At 38.1% G+C, this 18,491-nt stretch overlaps 1 protein-coding gene across 2 annotated transcripts in view; it reads left to right on the top strand.

Annotated features, from left to right (window-relative positions):
- The window catches only part of Thsd7b (thrombospondin type 1 domain containing 7B), an 866,887-nt gene that overhangs the window by 126,010 nt on the left and 722,386 nt on the right, over window positions 1-18,491 (top strand). For both annotated transcript variants that reach the window (XM_040738481.1, XM_040738480.1), the window contains exon 2: window positions 11,594-11,767. In XM_040738481.1, coding sequence (XP_040594415.1) covers window positions 11,629-11,767 — 139 coding nt within the window. In that variant the 5' untranslated portion in view covers window positions 11,594-11,628. The remainder of the gene's footprint in view (window positions 1-11,593; window positions 11,768-18,491) is intronic.

Below are 18,491 nucleotides of genomic sequence, written 5' to 3'. Positions count from 1 at the left end.
TATGTATTTGTTTAAGATATCTACATGCCATGTTGATAAAACTTCACTAGTGTAGTTTCTCTAACCTTTCTAGGAGATAAAATCTCACAATAAACTCCCTGTTCCAAGCTGTAGGTGCAGGGTTGTGTTGAACAGAGCTTTATAGCTCTTTATTATGACTGACAAGTGTGGTTTTCTGTAATACCCGCTATCTGTTGCAAAGGGAAGTGTCCTTGATGAGGTGTGAGAACTGCTTAATAAATACTTAGAATGCAGTTAGGAATTATGCTATTTTAGTAAAGTGGTACTCAAAGATCCATGACATCACTAATTTCAATTAGTTAACTAGATTTCCAATATTAGGAAATGTTTTCCTAAGTAAGGAAATATTAGGAAATAGTTTAGGCATGGTTTCTCTGTTTGAATGGGCTTTAAGTAAAGTTAAAGAGCTGTTGGTTACCACCATGACATGTAGGCAACTCCTGTACTCTTAGGGTTGTAGGGCTATGTTGATTGTTGTTATGGTTTATAGCACTCATAGTGTAGTAGGACTATTGGTTGCTGTTCTCCCTTGGAAGCTTACATGGCATCTTCTGGTACAAGGAAAGCTAGTCCTCAGGGAGGTGTCTTTCAGGTCAGCTCCAACATTGGTTTTCTGCATCCCACATCCTTCCTTATTGCATGGGACATGCCTTCCAACTTTAGGGCAAACCAGTGGCAATAGAAATAGCTTATGATATTTTGGAAGTTGCTTGGACATAACTGACCAACAACTTAATGGAGATTTCTCATGCTTGGTGTAGGGGTTTTGTTAATCTATGCTCTTGGGAGGATTGCGTTTCTAGCCAAGGTGAGAAGTTTTCATTGAAGCCATATATATATGGAGAGAAAGAGAGAGATTTACATGTATTATAGGCATTTTAGGTAGATAGATAGTGGTATGGCATCCTTACTGCCATTTTATCCTCCTCCTTTCTTTTTCTGTATTTATTTCCTTTCATCTTCACTATTAAATGCTCCCTATTTTTCCCATTCATGATCTGACCTGAGAAAGAATGACAGTAAATGTGCTGTTGTTGAAAGTAGAAATCTCAGGATGCCTCAAACCTAGGCAAAAACAGTATAGGCAACTAAAGAGTACTGAGAGCAGAAAAAAATGGCCATTCTCAGGGAAGAACACATAAATTGGTGTCAGCTTTGAAAACAAAACTACACAAAACTACACATCCCCCACATGTAACATAACACAGACTGAGCATTTGTATTTACGTATTTAGGAGTGTGTGTGTGTGTGTGTGTGTGTGTGTGTGAGAGAGAGAGAGAGAGAGAGAGAGAGAGAGAGAGAGAGAAAACATTAAAAAATAGAAGCCTTGAATTTGAAAGCAAGAAAGGAGGGAAACATAGGAGGGGTTCAAAGGAAGATAATGAAGGAGAAAATGATGTAATTATCTCAAAAACTTAATAAAAAATCCACACATCACATAATGTATATATATATATACATATATATGCATGTAAATGTGTACAAAGTCCAAGAGCCAGAAAGGAGACCAATGGAGACTTAGAAGAGGTGTTGAGGGAGTGTGGCAAAAGGACATGTGTGACATGAGAATGGAAAGGAGACCGGAAGGGCTCAGGATACAAGGGAAGTCAAGGGGATGGGCGAGAACACAGTGTAGGAGAATGTGCTAAAGTGAATATTGAAAATGCCATAGCGATACTTAACACTTCACATGCTGATTTTAAAACAATAAAAAATAAGCTGGCATCCCCCACATGGTTATGCCTTAAACACGGTCAACTTTGAAGGTTCCATTTAAAAAAATACAATTTGTCTTCTTTGATGAGTATTTTTGCTACAATAAAAATTTTAAAAAGAGTCTATGACTTTCTCTTAAATTTCCTATTATTTTGGATGTTTCCTTCAGATTTGACTCTGTTGTTTTGGGAAGTGAAAAAGACACACTATGGGAAATGATCCTACCAAATCTCCTGAGTCTAATGAGTGTCTTGTTAATGGTTGACACGGAGCCATAGTAAGTAAAAGCTTATAAAAGATAATGGAGTGACTGCTGGAGAATTTCATAGGCTTATAAACATGTTATTATTTTGATGTCAACTGTGGACATGTTTTTCAATTGCTTCCTTTGCAACATTAGATGTATAATTAATCAGGAGAATACAAAGCTTTACTTACAGTTTAACCAGATAATTGTCTTGGCATTAAATATTTAGAAACTTATACTGTAGAAAATATTAATGAGTAATTAAATATTTTTTAATTTTAAAGGTCAACATCATTTAAAAAGAGGATGTTATCTCATTCACACAATCTAGTAATCCTGGTTTTTTAATAAGGTTCTTCAGTGCAACTGAATGTAAGCTTATGTAAATCATGCTGCAACCTTTACACATGTGTGTATACTAAACTACATATATTCAAAATTATTATTACATTCATCCATGCCTCTTCAAGCAAAATACATCACGAAATAGATGTAATCATATATCTCTTTTATTTGTTTCTTAAACCACATACATATTTATATTCATTTTCTTACTCTTTCTAAAATGTAAGGTTTTCAAATTAAATTCATCTTCATTTTTTAATTAACCTAAATTCCTCAAACAGAATATATATATATATATATGTATGTGTGTATGGGTATGTATGTATGTATGTAAGTATGTATGTATATGTATCATGCTATTCCTACTAAATGATTAAAATTCTTATTTCTCTTCCTTGCAGTATCCTCATCTTGAGAAAAAAGTAGGCAAGGTACTACTTTTTCCATTGCCCTGATTTGGGGGCAGGTAGAATAAGATTATTTTAAAAGAGCAAGTAATTTGTTACCTCATGGGTACAGAGCTGTGTAACTATGAAATTGGTTTTTCTAAGCATGGAAGGGAAAAACTGAGACTTAAAGCCAAAGGCATTCCAAAATTTTCCTTACTTTATATTTGTGCATAAGAAACTAGATCTGCTGATGCTTTGACTGTAGATTTGAGAGACTGGTAGCGTCTCAGGGTGACTACTGGGCCTGGTCTTGTGACTTGTGACACAGTTATTGACATATGAGCGCCGAGTCAGAACTGGCCTGTGCTTGCACAAGAGTGAAGGACGCTGCTTCTGTTGGTATGTAAGATCTGATGTCCACTTGGGCATGGATAGTGTAGGTGTAAGGACCAGATCAAGGGAAAAGTTAGAGGAATGGATATGGAGAAATAGGAATCGAGGCATGTGCTATTTCAAGCTCGGGGACAGGAAACAAAGCTGGGAAAGGGAAGGAATCTGAGGACAAACCCAGAACCATACAAATATGAATGTCAAAATGAGGGGGATGTGTGAATGGTGTGGGACAGAGAGAGGATGCCAGAGAGAAGGAGCCAGCGTGGAAGCTTGGCAACAACTTGTCTCATGTGAGGAAAGTGGGGGAAGCTCTTTGAAGTCCTGAGGAGAGAATTTGATGATTTTGCATGAGGCTGTTTCCATGAGGTTATAAATCTACAAGAAAGCTTTTAAGGTAGCCTCAGAATGATGTAGAGTGTAGGCATAACTAGAAGACTGCATCTTTAGTATGTTCTTATCCAGCTAACTGGATATTCTCATGGTTATTCTCATAGGGGAAACTGAGTTAGCTTACAAGAATAATTCCTCATTTCTTTGGTCAGAAGCCTCAGCTTGATCAAGGAAAACAAACTGTTCCTATACTTTCCTTGTATGTAGTTATCATCTTGAAGCAAGTACCCCTTTATGTCACAGAGAAGCACCTAAGAAAAGTGTCAAAAGATGTAGGTAGATGAGGAAGCCAGTATGGAGGATAAGTCAGCTTGAACCAGGACCACTTGTGTTCAGATGCAGCAGTACATTCAATATTAATACTTGAACCACTTGTGAGGTTTGTTTCAACCTGTGTAAGTGGTAGAAATACAGTCACACCAATTGCCGTTTATAAATAGGTCCCCTGTGCTAAGGGATTCAGGCACTGTAGGATTTAGGATTTACCTCAGCTTATGTCAGAGGAAGGACACAGAAAGAGGCATGCCAGAACAGAAGCAGCTTTTTCTTACAAAGCAGAGAATTTAGAAGATAGTAGTCTCAAACAGTAGTTTGGATGAAGAAAGCAGAGTCCTGGGATTCGTCTGTGTTCTCCTTCATGCTCAGGGTGTGACATCTGTCTTCCCAGTCTGAAGACAGCATTCACATTTTGTAAGAAAATGTAACATAAACAATAAAAGCCCAGAGACTTATATTAGAGTTCAAACTTCAAGCTGAAGATCAGAAAATCAACTGTCCACTAGTTCTTACATCAGGAGGAAATGGCTGTCCTTTCCTCAGCATGGCTGGAGAATAAATCTCTCCACAAAGCCTCAGACTGCAACCCTTTCTCCACCAAGCCTCAGACTCCAATCCCAGACTGCTGCCTCTTCCTTTTATACCTCTAAAATCCTGGAATTAAATGTGTGTGATCACAAGTGCTGAGATCACCTTTGTGTGAGCTGTTCCTCTTTAGGACTGGATCAATTCTGTGTAGCTCAGTATGGCCATGAACTAAGAGAGATCCCTCTGCTTGTCTCTTGAGTCCTGGGATTAAAGGCACGTGCCACTACCTCCTAATTCTATGACTAGCTAGTATGGCTGCTCGGATTAAAGGTGTGAATCACCATTGCCTGACCTCTATGGCTGTGGCTAGCTTTGTTTCTAAACTCTCAGGAAAGTTTTGATAAATCATAAATAATATATCACCACAAAACAGCCAATTGCAAAGGCCTGTCTTTTCTTTCAAGGAACTGTATTTTTTATTGAACAAGGGTGGTATCCATACCTCTGATCCTGCAGTGTATGAACCATTTGCCAGAACTGTGTCATATGGCTGGGATAGCACCAGTATATCTGGCAATATGATTTTCATTTATTTTTAAAAATGAGGCATATTTTAAAATGTGTAGTTCTGGAAGAAATGAGGAATAAAGAAATACCTTGATTTACTACTAAGCTGTAGTTTTGGTTAGAAAATCCATTTCAATCCTTTTATTTAATCTGCTATGTCCATTGGTAAGAGTTTGTACAGAAAGAGGTAAGATAGTAGTATAAATATTTTCCAGATTTTCTGTGATTTATTCTATGATGCAAAACTGTTTCAGTTATTAATGTGTTTATGTTAATAAATGATATCTTATATGTGTATATTTATATTTGACATATATATTTAATTGCAAATATCCACATGCTACATGCTTACATTGATGTTAATAGAATTCTTTAGTGAGCTGCAGAAAGTTCCCATCTGCAAAAAATATTTATATGTATATTTATATTACACATATTTGCAAATATCCACATATTACATGCTTATATTTGATATCATTAGGATTTTCAGTGAGCTACAGAAAGTGCTCATCTGCAGACTGCAGAGTCAGTGCACAGTGAAAGAGGCTAGTGGTTAAAAGCCAGAGGAATGTTTTCAAGCACTGTGTCACAGAGTGTGACCAGAGGCCACACTCTCATAAAATAGAGATGATAGCTATTTTCTCCTTCAAAGGGTCGGTGTGAGTCTTTCATTGGACTCTGGGTACAGAGTTCTCTTAACTGTTCAAAGATATACATATTTACAAGATTGAGAGGCTCAAAACTCATCTTGGTACATTTGCCTCAGCACAATGTGTTTGATGTTCCTTAACTTTCAAGATTTCAGGAAGCTGAGGCAGGTTGATTGCTGGGTGTGTGAGGCCAACCTGTACTACACAGCAGTTTTTAGTCAACCTGGGTCATAGTGTGAAACCCTGTCTCAAAATGAACAAACTCACCAACCAACTAAGCAAGCCAGTTGTTCTTTATGCAAAGCTGAAGTGAGGGTTCTTCTGAATGCTGAGAAAGACAAGCAAAGAATATCGCTGGCTATTCCACAGTGAGCATTCACCGTCTAGTAGAACCATATTCATACACTTTCTGATTGCTACTTTATTCTAACCTCTTCCAAAAGGATTAGAAGATAATGTCCTCATTTACAGTTAAGGATTTTGAAGTCCTGAAGTTGTTGGGTGATCTGAAGGGATCCTCAAGGAGTGACAATAAACACAGGTGGCTGTGGTGCCAGTTCAATGACCCAACTCACTGAACATCTTCTGCCTGAGGTGATCATGAAGTTATTATTTAACACCCTTATGATTATTCTTATTTTTAGGAAAATGGGAATGATTGCTTATCAAGTTTTTTATGAGCACTAAGTAACACCATAGAGCTTTCCTTGTATGAGCCACTGAGAGGGAAGGATCTTTGCTTTGAAGGGTGTGAATGACTTGAGTTGCTATTACACCTCCAGAATAACATAATTTTATCATAGCTAAGGCCTTTCCTCTATTTTTCTTGTTCTTTTATTTTCTTTATGGGGAATTCTTGTAGGGCGTCTTAGGGACAATACTTGTCTCCTTTCAATGAAGACCAGTGAGGTCTCTCACAATTAGCTCACTATCTCTGTGAGCTTCACTTCTCCAGTAATTCCTCACCCCTTGGTTTCCTCACCTCTAAAATGAAGTGCTGATATACATCCTGGAAATGTTCTCAGGCACATGCAAATCACACAAGACTGAATAGGCTGCCCTTCAGTGGTGTTCTTAGGACACAGCCACGTGTGGAGTAATGCATTATGGAATATGAAGTAGACACACAACATTGTCATGAGAATCAGCCCACTCATCAGCTATCTTTGCTGAGCCATCTTCTCCATCGTGAGTGTGAGATGGTGCTCTTTGGAAATGCATAACCACAGGAAGTCTGGCACCCACTCAGCCCTATTCCTTCAGGATGAAGGTAGACTGGAACAGTTTCTATGTTTTTTTTAAGTTTTGTACCTTTTAAATACAAATGATAAGAATGAAGTTAGAGAGAAATAAAATGCATAAGAGCGATACACTTTTTGTAGGTTGAATGGCCTTTGTGTGATTAGAACGTTGAAGCAAAAAGGAGAAACTGTGTTTCTTATTTACTATTCAACATTTTTCACGCTCTCCTTGCAAATATATCCTGGGTGCTAAGAGATATAGTAAATAAGTTGATTTGGAAATGCAGCAACCTCTGTAATGTAAATTATTCATATCATCATGGGTGGTGTCTCCAGCATAGCATAGTTTATCAGTTAAAGCATTTTACATTTGTGTTATACAAACAGAGGAATTAATTCTCTTGTTCTCCACTCCTTCATTGTGCTCACAGTGAACTTTCAAGTCACAAGTGTAAAAATCACCCCCACTAGGACCAAAAGAATGATTTGATGAGTTTCAAGCATTTTAGGGAGAAAAGGGGAAACAAATCTGTGTTCGGAGTCCAACCTGCATTGCCCACCTTAGTCACATATGACATGATACATCTTGACTCATGGTGGATATCCATAAAAACCAGGTTCCCTTAAGCTTCCTTGGAAAAACTGAATTGTTGGATATAGTGGAAAAGTACTGAAAACACCCAAAACTTATGGGTCTTTTTGGGAATGATTTCTCTGGTGTCCTTACAAGACTCTGCTGTACATTCTTAAATGTTTTCTTTGGATTTTGTTGTTATTTTACATCTATCCTATGTTCCCTACTGCTACAATGCCTTGCTTATTGGTAATAGCTAGGGCATATGTTCATCATGGACTATTGGGGTCTCAAAGGTATTCATCCTGGAGATGTTAGATGCTGAGGAGAGTTCAACCCTAGGTAATCACAGAAGGATGCATCAAGGTAGTGGGTCCCTTTAAAGAGTCAGAACTGAACTTTAGGCCTGTGAACAGTTCCCAGGGGTTTGAAGGTTCAGAGTAATCTGTGTTGAGATAATATTTTTCCAGGTAAGATCCAAAGACTGATGCAGAATTGGAAATAATGGAATATGGATCCATGGCTTATCACTGTGGCTCCTGCACAGTCTCACTAGAGCTCATAATCAGCTGTGATCTTTGTCTGACCTATTTACAGCAATTTTAAAGAGAGCAAATATATTTTCCTTCAGTTCACATTGGAATGACTTGCATCCAGTTTTACATATGATGGATGCCTGAGAATGTATCACACTAATGAGAACAGGCAAAGCCACCTGTATTGTGACAGTTTTGTATCATGAAAAGACATGGCTTCAGTTAAAAGTTTGTCTTTCTAGCTAATTCTTTTGTTTAACTTTTGTAATCATATCTTACCCCCAAATACAATCATCATTTTTCTTAAATTCCATTTGACATGACACTGACTTAGACACCCTCATTGTGTACTACTCAGCTCATGTGCTTTTTCCCAGATATATTTTTCACCCTTGTAGGAGTCATGAGAATGTTCATTATCTTAGGTGGTGACACAGTTTATTTTGCTTTCTCAGCAGAGTAATTAGCACTGATGTCTTACTACAAATGTCCAGACAAGACTTTTATAAAATCTATATTATACAATTATTCATCCATTTGTGTGTATGTGTTTATAGAAAATATTATATTATTTTCTGAGTGAAATAATAGCCTAGATTCTTTGGAAGTATCTATTGAGACAAAAGACGTAGGCAGATTTTAACATATCATGATACACCTCTGCTGGATGGTACATGTTTCTCAATCCCAACTCTTGGTAAGATGAGGCAGAAGAGAGTGCTTGTGGCTGAATTCTATCTCCTCTTACTCTCCAAGAGCCTTTCTAGCTCTCTCAAGTTCCAGCAATAGATTGGAAGGAAGAACATGCTCTCCAATGGTAGTGTGTGTGTGTGTTATTCACCAGAGAAGATAGAACATGCTCATATATACACGTTGCTCAGGAACTGACCACTGGAATTCTTGAAAGAACTCACAGCTAGAACAATCTACCAATTTCAAAATGTTTCTACTTGAAAAGGGGATCTCTTTTTCTGATTCACAAAAAAACATATGAACTCTTAGTGGCCTTAGAACACACTGAAATTTGGTGTTCATGATGCCCAAACTTTAGCAAAGACACAGCTATGATGGATCATATTTTTGACTCTTTGCACCAAGGATGTGTGCTCAACTCAGTTGCCAAGGACAAAAGTTTCAGATCTGAGTATAGTAGTGCCTCCAAGAAGTCATGAAGTCTACTAATAGGCCACACTTGACAATAAACAGAGAACAAGTAGAATAATTTATTTTGGCAATACTTTTGCTCCCTAAAAACTAGTATGTGATATAGAAGTTGTCTTTTAAAACACTCTCTTCATCCCAGGATTGAGTCAGGCCACCAGAGAGCTGGGTACTCAAAGTTCATTGCTTGCCTATTTCTAGGATATGTTTTACTCATTTGTGCTTTGCCAGACTGTACCCTTGGTATATTCTGTGGGTGCCATGAGACTGCCTCAGACGCAGCCTGCTGTTGTCAGTTCTGTTTGATGATGTAGTGTTCAGCATCATCTGCATTTATGATGAACACTGGATAAACTCAACAAGTGGGTAGAAATCGAGAAATGACTTGGGACTGATCTGGATCCCCCAAATGTGAGTGTCAGCGAGAAGGCCTGGGCAACCTATGGGGCTCTGAGCTGTGGATCAGTGTCTATCCCTGGAATACAAACAGTCATCGTGTGCCTATAGCACAAAGAGGGATGCTCTCTCAGCCTGGACTCTTAGGGGAGTGCCTGGACCCTACCCAGAGTGAAATGACAGACTCTAGATATCCCCTATGTGGAAGGATTTGGCAATAGGGTGGGAGGGTGTGGGGGAAGGGGAGTGCGGGAGGAGGGGAGGGAGAGGGAACTGGGATTGACATGTAAAACAAGCTATTTAAAGTTAAAATAAAAAAATGATATAAAAAAAAAGGAAAAGAGGAGGAGTCCTGGTTTCACTAGCTGTGATTTAAAAATATCCTGAGAATGAGCAACTTAGGGAAGACAGGTTCATTTTAGCTCAAATTCCAGGCTAGAGTCCATGACTTTATAGAGGTCACAGTAGGAGCCTGAAATGAATCATGTCCACAACCAGGAGCAGAAAGAAATAAATCCATGATTGCTTAATGTTCACCTAACCATTTCTACTCCAGTTGAATCGAACCCAGGTACACAAACTAAGGTTCTGTACCACCCATATTCAGAATGGGTCTTTTCAATCCATTAATCCAGCAAGACAATCCTCCATAGATATGTCAACAGACAAACCTGATGTAGAGAATGCTGTATTGAGATGCTCTAGATAGTTGCAACTGGGCATCACAAGAGATGTCACATATTACTTTGTATATGAGGACTTCAAGGTTATACCAGCTATTTCTTTCTCATTGGTTGGTAGGATGATTATAGTCAGAGTCACCACCATTTTTTGCTAACTTTGCTGGATATTAGGGGTAATAATGTTTACCTGTAAGACTTTTATGGTATCCAGGCCACTTTGACCCTTTGACCCTGTCTGTCGGTCTGTCTATCTCCCTACCTATCTATCTATCATCTCTTATCTGATATACATATTTATCTATTGATCTATCTTTCACCTATGTATCTTCTATCTTCTTATCATCTATGTGCCATCTATACATCATCTATATATCTACCATATGCATGTGTTTGTGTATATATATATATACACACATAATCAAATATCAAGGTTATTACCATTTTCTTCCTCTCTATGTGTAATTTTCTTCTGTATAGAAAAATTCTATCTGGAACTGGGATTGTAGTGAATAGGTACATTAACATTTGTCTAACATGCCTAAGACCCTGAGTTCTGTGTCTATCGTTGCAAACAATACCTCCCCAAAATAGAATTATACATGTATGTATGATAGGCACATCAGATTTCATATATTCACAAACATATTATTTGCATCTTTCCTTTCCAAGCTGTGCTTAAAAAGGTTTTTCTTTCTTAGTGACAGGTGCCAACTGTTGATGTGTTTGCATTTTGTATTTTATTGTCCTGTTTGATTTTTCCTCCTACCTGTCATGTCCAACCCCCACTGCATGTTTTCTAACCAGTCTATCTTCTAGTTCTCAAATCTCTCCTAATCGTTTTACTTGTCTGTAGTTGCTGGACCTGTTTTACCAACCCTGACCCCCGGCTTATCTAGCCCTATTCACTAGTAACTGATGATGCACGCTAATCTCAGTTATTTAAAAGTCCTTTACTGTTTTAAATTTCCCTCCTGGCATTCAAGGTCCTTTACAGTGTGGTCCCTGATGTGTATTCCAAATCCCATCTCCACCCTTTCCTCCCCTCCCCTTCGTGTCCTTCAAAGCAACTACCCATTTAATCTCCAGTCCCTGAACATAAACATAAGTAGCATTCAGTGCCCTATTCTCTCCAATACGTGCTTCTTGACTCCTTCAAGCCCTTATGTTTCCCAAAGGCTCTTCTCAGATATTGTCTTGTGTATTTCCCCTTTTCCTCTCAGGTGGTGTTGGGGATGTTTGTTCCTCACCCTCTTTGGGTCTTAGTAGTGCATGCCAATTCTCTCCTCAGTTGTGAGTCCCTCAAGGAATTGCCTGAACAGAAGGAAGCAAATATATGAGAGCCTCCAAACTTGATTACTTTTAAGAATAAAACACGATGTAATGGGGCATCTGTTATGTGGTCACATGAAAGTCACTTGTAGTTAGAGCATGTCATGATGGCCAAACAGTAGCACTCACCTGTCTGTCTCTTGCTTTCAGGATTAGACAAGTGAAGACACTGAGAAATCTGAAGAATGTTCCCAAGGAGTGATCTGGCTGTCACTCACTGGGTTCTGAGGAGCATGAGGAAGCTCTTTCTAGTGTTTTCTCTCCTGCTGTCCCAAACAGCTCATCTGGAAGGCAGAAAGGACAGTCAGTTCATCTGGAAAACTGGTAAGATCCTTGGATGTTCATTTGTCCCACAGTCATATGGGAGAATATTCCGTTCATATTTGTGGGGTAGTGGTCAATACCTAGAGAGTGAAAATAGATTCTTTGCTATGCAGTTTACATTTAGTTTATTAAAGATTTGTTTGTTTATTTATTTGTGTGTGTGTGTGTGTGTGTGTGTGTGTGTGTGTGTGTGCGTGACTGCAGAGACTATAAGAAGGTACTCTATTCCCTTGATCTTGATTTAGAGGTGATTGTGAGCTGCTTACATGGATGCTAGGGATCAAACTTAGGTTCTCAGCAAAAGTAGCACACACTGTTACCAGCTGAGCCATTTACCCCTTCCCTTAAATTAGATTTTCATTCCTGCTTAATTGCCACCTATGCCAGTGATACTTGTTACCCTTTAGAATTTTTGTATTGTTGTCAACTATAGTTATCATTTCCTCAGTTATATCTACCTCTGTTTTGCCTTATTTCTCAACTGAGAAATGAAATATGACATCTGAGTGGAGCTATCACCTCAGCTTGAAAGGATTTGGACCTGTTTTGTATACATCTTTCTTTCAAGTTTCGAATCAGCAAGCTCTTTATTGTCAAATATCCTCCAGTACAGATTGTTTACATGTGGTCTTGGGAGCATGAAGAATTGCTTAACACAGTCTGGAGAGATGAGTTCTTCCTATTCTTGCAGAGGACCCAAGTTCAGTGCCCTTTCCCATTTCATGTGGCTCACAACCAACTGCAACTCCAGGGGATCCAACACTTCTTCTGATCTCCAGAGGCTCCCACATGCACACACACACCCACACCCACCCCCCACACACAATTTTTAAAAATCTTAAAAATAATTATCTGAACAACTTTGCTTATGGGTGGTGACTATAGAGTCTCCTTACTGTTTTTAGAGACCCTTACCTCTCTTGTGTACAGTTTCTCATGCATTTATGTGAAAGAATTGATTTCAGGCTTTCAAACTTATATATAACTTAAACCCTCTAACTATATCCTTAATTTTCCTATGTAAAATATTTGTTCATTTTCATATCCAACTGTAATAACTTAATAGCTTAAATTATGAACCCCAAATGTAGGGTTGTTACTCTCACATGGCTCTTTGTATCTCTAATGCTTTCTTTGTTATGGATTTTAATTTTGTTCAAGTTTCACAATCAGATCATTTAAAACATTTATTACTGTTTCAAGAGTCCATTCTTGCAAGTATAGATAACTTATATACTTAATATCCTGGAAGGGGAATGTAGTGGTAGAGAAGATCTATGATCCTCACAGAGTTTTCATTTTGGTCCCATCATCTGTAAATTAAATAGACTGTGAACATATTGTCACCATGGAAATATGTATAAAAGTGATATTCATAATATTTAAATGACTTTGCAAAAATGAAAGTGAATTATGCTTCAAGTATATTAAGTAAAAAAAAAATCCCAGTTCCATTAGAGATACAGTCTGGAGAAAACTTAATTGCATTAAAACCTCTATAAATTAATTTAATTGTGGGCTCCAATACTACATTAGTGATTTGTGTTTTTCCCCCTACATAGTAGTATTGCCAAGCTTTGGAGATGGTTTTTAATTCAATATTGCATTTCTGTAAAGCGGACTATATGGTTTAATCACAGAAGTCAAGTGTTTTGTGGGGGGGCGGGTATGTGTATGGAGACCAGAGATCAGCTTAATTTCTTGTTTTCCTAGAACTCACTAGTTGGGATATGATGACTACTGTCACACTCTAGGAATCTTCCTATCTCTGCCTCTCCATTGTTGGGATTGCAAATGTTTGCCACTGTGCCTGGCATCTGGGGAATGGAACACTTGACCTTCGCAAGCATTTCCCCAAAATGAGCCATCTCCTCAATTCAAATTTTATCTGGCTACCTTACTGTCTGATGTTCTCTGAAAAATGCAATTAAAATGGAAAGTAGCAAATCTGCAGCATTAATGAGATGTGTTAGGAAAATGAGCTTATTTAGAAGAAAATTTATGTATGTGTTTTCTAAAAGTAAGCAATTGAGTTTCTGGAGAGGGAAATCTTTCCAGAAGACACAACGCATTGTTCAAACTAAACATCCAAGTGGATGTTTTCATTTTCTGTAGTGAGTACTGCTCCTCTCTTTCTAATCCAGTGGTTCTCAATCTTCATGATACCATGACCCTTTAATATAGTTCCTTGTGTTGTGGTGATCCCTAACCATAAAATTATTTTCATTGCTATTTAATAACTGTTTGCTACTGTTATGAACTGTAATATAAATATTTGTATTTTCTGATGATCTTAGGTGACCCCTGTAAAAGGGTTTTTCAAACCCCAAAGATGTTGCGACCCACAGACTGAGAACCACTATATGAAATTAAAGTATTAGTACATGACAATCGACTTCAAAAGCTGAAAAATGTCAACAGTGAAAAATCAAAAGCAAAACTCTAGACCATGTAATCCATATCCATCTCTTTTTTACCTTTGAAAATAAGTCCTTGCTTGTGTAAATATATATGGTTTCATACAACTAAATCTTTACAATTTTTAAAGCTAGACTTCATATAATTTCTTGATGAATATTATATATTAGGTTGTACATGCTAGTCTCATCTTTTAAAGGTTATGTAGTATTCTTTTGTGTTCTTGTTTAATTGCTTGGCATCTCAGTGGTTTCTATTTTTTGCTATTATACATAATGCTTATGTGGATAAAATATTATTTTAAAGGTAAACAATAAGATTTTTTGAAATCCTTTGGAACAATTTGGGGTCATAGTCTTTACAGTTGCCTTTAGTACTTTTGTTTCTGATATGTCCATTTGCTTGCAGGCATGTGCCCATGAGTGCGCGCACACGCACACACACGTGTGCCTGCATGCTCACTCACATGTTTATTATATTTCATATGAAAAACTTTTGATGTTAAAATTATTTACATTTTACAGTATGTTATCAGATCATAAACAAAGATGAATGCAGGTCCAATGCAATCTGAAATTTGAACAAATTTTCTGGAGACACAGGAAATATATTTTACACTAGAAACCTAGAAATCATTTTTTCTGATTTATATTAGATGCCATCCACTGAAAATACCTGATAAACTTCACTGTTTTCTCCTTAATAAAAGGTTAAATGTCAGTTGACTTCATCTACATTAGAGGCATTTCTGGGTAAGTCTTGGCTTTGGAAACATGTTGGATTGCTGAGAGAGGTCTTTCTATGTTGTTAAGGATTGCCATACTCTGAGAGCCTGGTAAGTTGCAATTGTGGAGTCACCAGTCTGCCAACATTTCCCAGCACCTGGCCTCACCATGAGGACTTCCCACCTAAATTGTCAGGCAGCCCATCACCCTTGCCTGAGTAAGAAAGATCTGTCCATCAGGAAGATCAGATAAGAATTGAACTTGCTTATTGTTTTAACTTTGAGTCTGCTTTGTTAAGGGGGATGGGACCAAAGGCTCTGAAGCCATAAGAAGTCCCTACTTCGTATGTTCTTGATAGTGGTTTTGAGAAGTGTGTTCATTTTATTAATATTCGCTGAGTCCTTTGTTCTGGGCAGTGTTGCAAGGGTACAAAATATAAAAAAAAAATGGGAATAAACCAGATCCTCAGTTCTCAGAAGCAGCAGTTAGAAAACATGTGATATAGTCAGAAGTGGTAAGAGGTAAAGCATGACAGCAAGGTGGGGGTAAATGGTGGAGGAGAGACTGGGAGCCTGAGTAGGCTGTTTCTGGACCGCTTCAATGAGGAAACGGCTCTGTATAAAAGACTCATGGCAAGTGAAGAAAACAGCCATGAGTATGAGGGAAAGCAGGTATAGACGGCAAGCATGGGGTACTGAGGCAGAAGCAAAGAGTGGTGCTACTTAAGCACCAGAGAAAGGCTGGATATGATAGTCTTCATCTTTAATCCCAGCACTCAGGAGACAAGGGCAGGTGGATCTCTGTGAGCTCAAGGTCAGCTTGATCCATAGAGTGAGTCTCTGGCCAGCAAAGGTGACAAAGTGATATCATGACTCAAAGAAACAATACAAAACCAGGTCCAGGGAGGAGACTAGTATGCTGGAGCAGACAGCACGGGGGTGGGGGAGTGACAGGAACCCAGGGCAAGAAGATAGCAGGACTATGTTACCCATGTCCACATCTGTCACAGCTGTGACTCTGGATCAAACAGAAAGATGCTGGAGTTTGTAGAAGAATGGCAGGATCTGAACTTCTTTCCAGTAAGATCTGAATGAAATCATTGTGGGAAGACTTGAAAAAAGGCAAGTTAGGTGGTGCTAATGGCGAATTGTGAGTACAGCAGCTTGGATCAAGTTTACAGAAGTGAAGCTGGTATGAGGAGGTTGAATTAAAGATATACGTAAGAGCAGACTCAAGTATGTAAGACATATTGAGGGCAGAGGTGTCCAGGGGCAGATATATTTAAGAACAGCTTATGTTTGTTAAGGACAGATTCGTCTAATCACCAAGCATGATTTCATCTATGCCTCGAGGCACTTCTGCTTCTTGCAAATGAAGAGTGTCACCTGCATCCAGGGATACAGTGAAACATTCTAAAGTGATCAAGGTAGCACCCACCCCTGAAGAAAATATGAGGCCCTAAAACTATCTTGAAAACCTAGGTTGAAAACCCTGACTTAAGGTAAAACCATTGGAATGGTGTCTTAGTTTTTTTTTTTTTTTTTTTTTTTTTTTGCCATGGAAAAACAACCTGACTAAGGCAACTTATAAAAGACAGCATTCAATTCAGACTCATGGTTCCAGAGGGTAAGAGTCCTTGATCATCATGGTGGGAGAGAGCAGCAGTAGGCAGGCAGGGTGCTGTAGCAGTAGCTGAGTGCCTATGTTGATCCAGATATGTAAAACACAGAGAAAGAAAGCCAAATGGTAATGACATGGGCTTTTGAAACCCCAAAGCCCACCCTGAGTGACACATCTTCTCCAATGAACCCTCAGCCCTATCTTTAACAAATAGTTGCACCAGCTGGGTACCAAGTATTAAAATTTATGAGCCTCTGGGGGATGTTCTCACTAAAACCACTACAGATGGGAAGGAGAAACGCAATAGAAGTGCTGACTTTGCCTTGATGAGTGAAGTGAATCAGTTGTGTGGGTGAGATAATGAAACTTTACCACCTTAGTGCTTGTCACTAACCCTGATGACTTGAGCTCAGTCTGCAGGACCCACATGATGGAAAGAAGGAAATAACTAAATAGCTAGCCTGAGTTAGTTGTCCTCTCTTCTCCACATGAGTTGTGGCACCTCTCTCTTTCTCCCTAACACACACACACACACACACACACACACACACACACACACACACACACAATAAATAAATAAAACTTTAAAAGAAGAATTAAGTCATTTTTTTCTGTGCTGTAGGGGAAGCAGAGAGTATGCTCGAAGGTTCTTAGTATCCGCCACACTTCTGTCTTGACCTTGTGTGAAACTCACAGCCCGGTATCAATGGCAAAGCTGGATATACACAATTTGAGCACAGGAGAGATATGGTGGACATGCACCAGCAAAGAGGTTGAAATTAAACGTAGCTTTAGAAATGCAGATCTGTACTCAGAATTTGTGATCCCGAATATGTAGAGAATAACATTTTGATTACATCCTTCGTGAGCCAAATGACATTAAAAAATCACGGTGCTAAAATGCACGTAACATAAACTTTACCATTTTAACAGCTTTAAAGGTGTAAAACTCAGTGAGATTTAGCACACTTGCAAAGAGCCGGAGCCTTCATGGATACCTTGTTCCAGAACATTTTCACTAGCCAAAATCACATTTTACAAGTGAGCTTAAGAAAAGACAGGAAAACAAATTTGATTCTTGATAATAAAATTTGAAAATAAAAAACAAAGTTCTGTAGTTATTTCTTCATGATCATGTTAAAATTTGCTAGTTTTTGTCAACATGTAATGAGCCCTTTTAGTAGTATAAAAAATTACACTAGCATAGTAGGAAGAACCATCGTGTTCTTTCTACAGGGAGGCACTACCCAATCCCAAGCATCTACAGGGAACAGTTATGTCACTACTCTGAGCCTCCATTATTGATCTTAAAATGAGGCCATCAACATTTTGTGGGATGATTTTGAAAAATAAAATGAAATATTGAAATACATATTGAAAGCTAGCTACTCAGAATTAGTTACTGTTGTATCTGTCTCTTTTACAGTTTCTTTTAGACAAATAACATGTTTATATTTGTGAGGTGATATAGCCTAGGAGTTGTAGGTGGCTGTAAGCCACTTGATCTGAGTCTTAGAAACCAAACTGGGGTGTTCTTCACCCTTAACTACTTAGCCATCTCTCCAGCCCATATTTCTATCATTATTGCTTATTAGTCTCATCTATGTTTCTGTGTTTTGAAGTTTATGTAATTTACTTCTTTGATCATACAAACTAAGGAGTGACAGTTCCATGTGTTTTATTAAGAAATGATTTTACTGATTTGAGGTATAAATTGATCTTTATATTAGACTTCCAGAAAGTTTTCATTTCAACAGCTCTTACATGATAAATGTGAGAATAATGACCTCCATTCTGTGAGCAAGGTAAATACAATAGGATTTTTTTCACTTGGAAAAAAATACATTAAGTCAATGACGTTGCAAAAGAATAAAGGATATTAGTTATGTTCACCATGAACCATAGCTTAAATATTGTTTTCAGCACTACAATATTACAAGTAAAATTACATTTTATATATT

The sequence above is a fragment of the Mesocricetus auratus genome, unplaced genomic scaffold, assembly GCF_017639785.1.
Source record: "Mesocricetus auratus isolate SY011 unplaced genomic scaffold, BCM_Maur_2.0 Super-Scaffold_100676, whole genome shotgun sequence".
Classification (NCBI taxonomy): domain Eukaryota; kingdom Metazoa; phylum Chordata; class Mammalia; order Rodentia; family Cricetidae; genus Mesocricetus; species Mesocricetus auratus.
The sequence above is the reverse complement of the archived record's forward strand: the minus strand, read 5'-3'. Positions and strand labels throughout refer to the sequence as shown.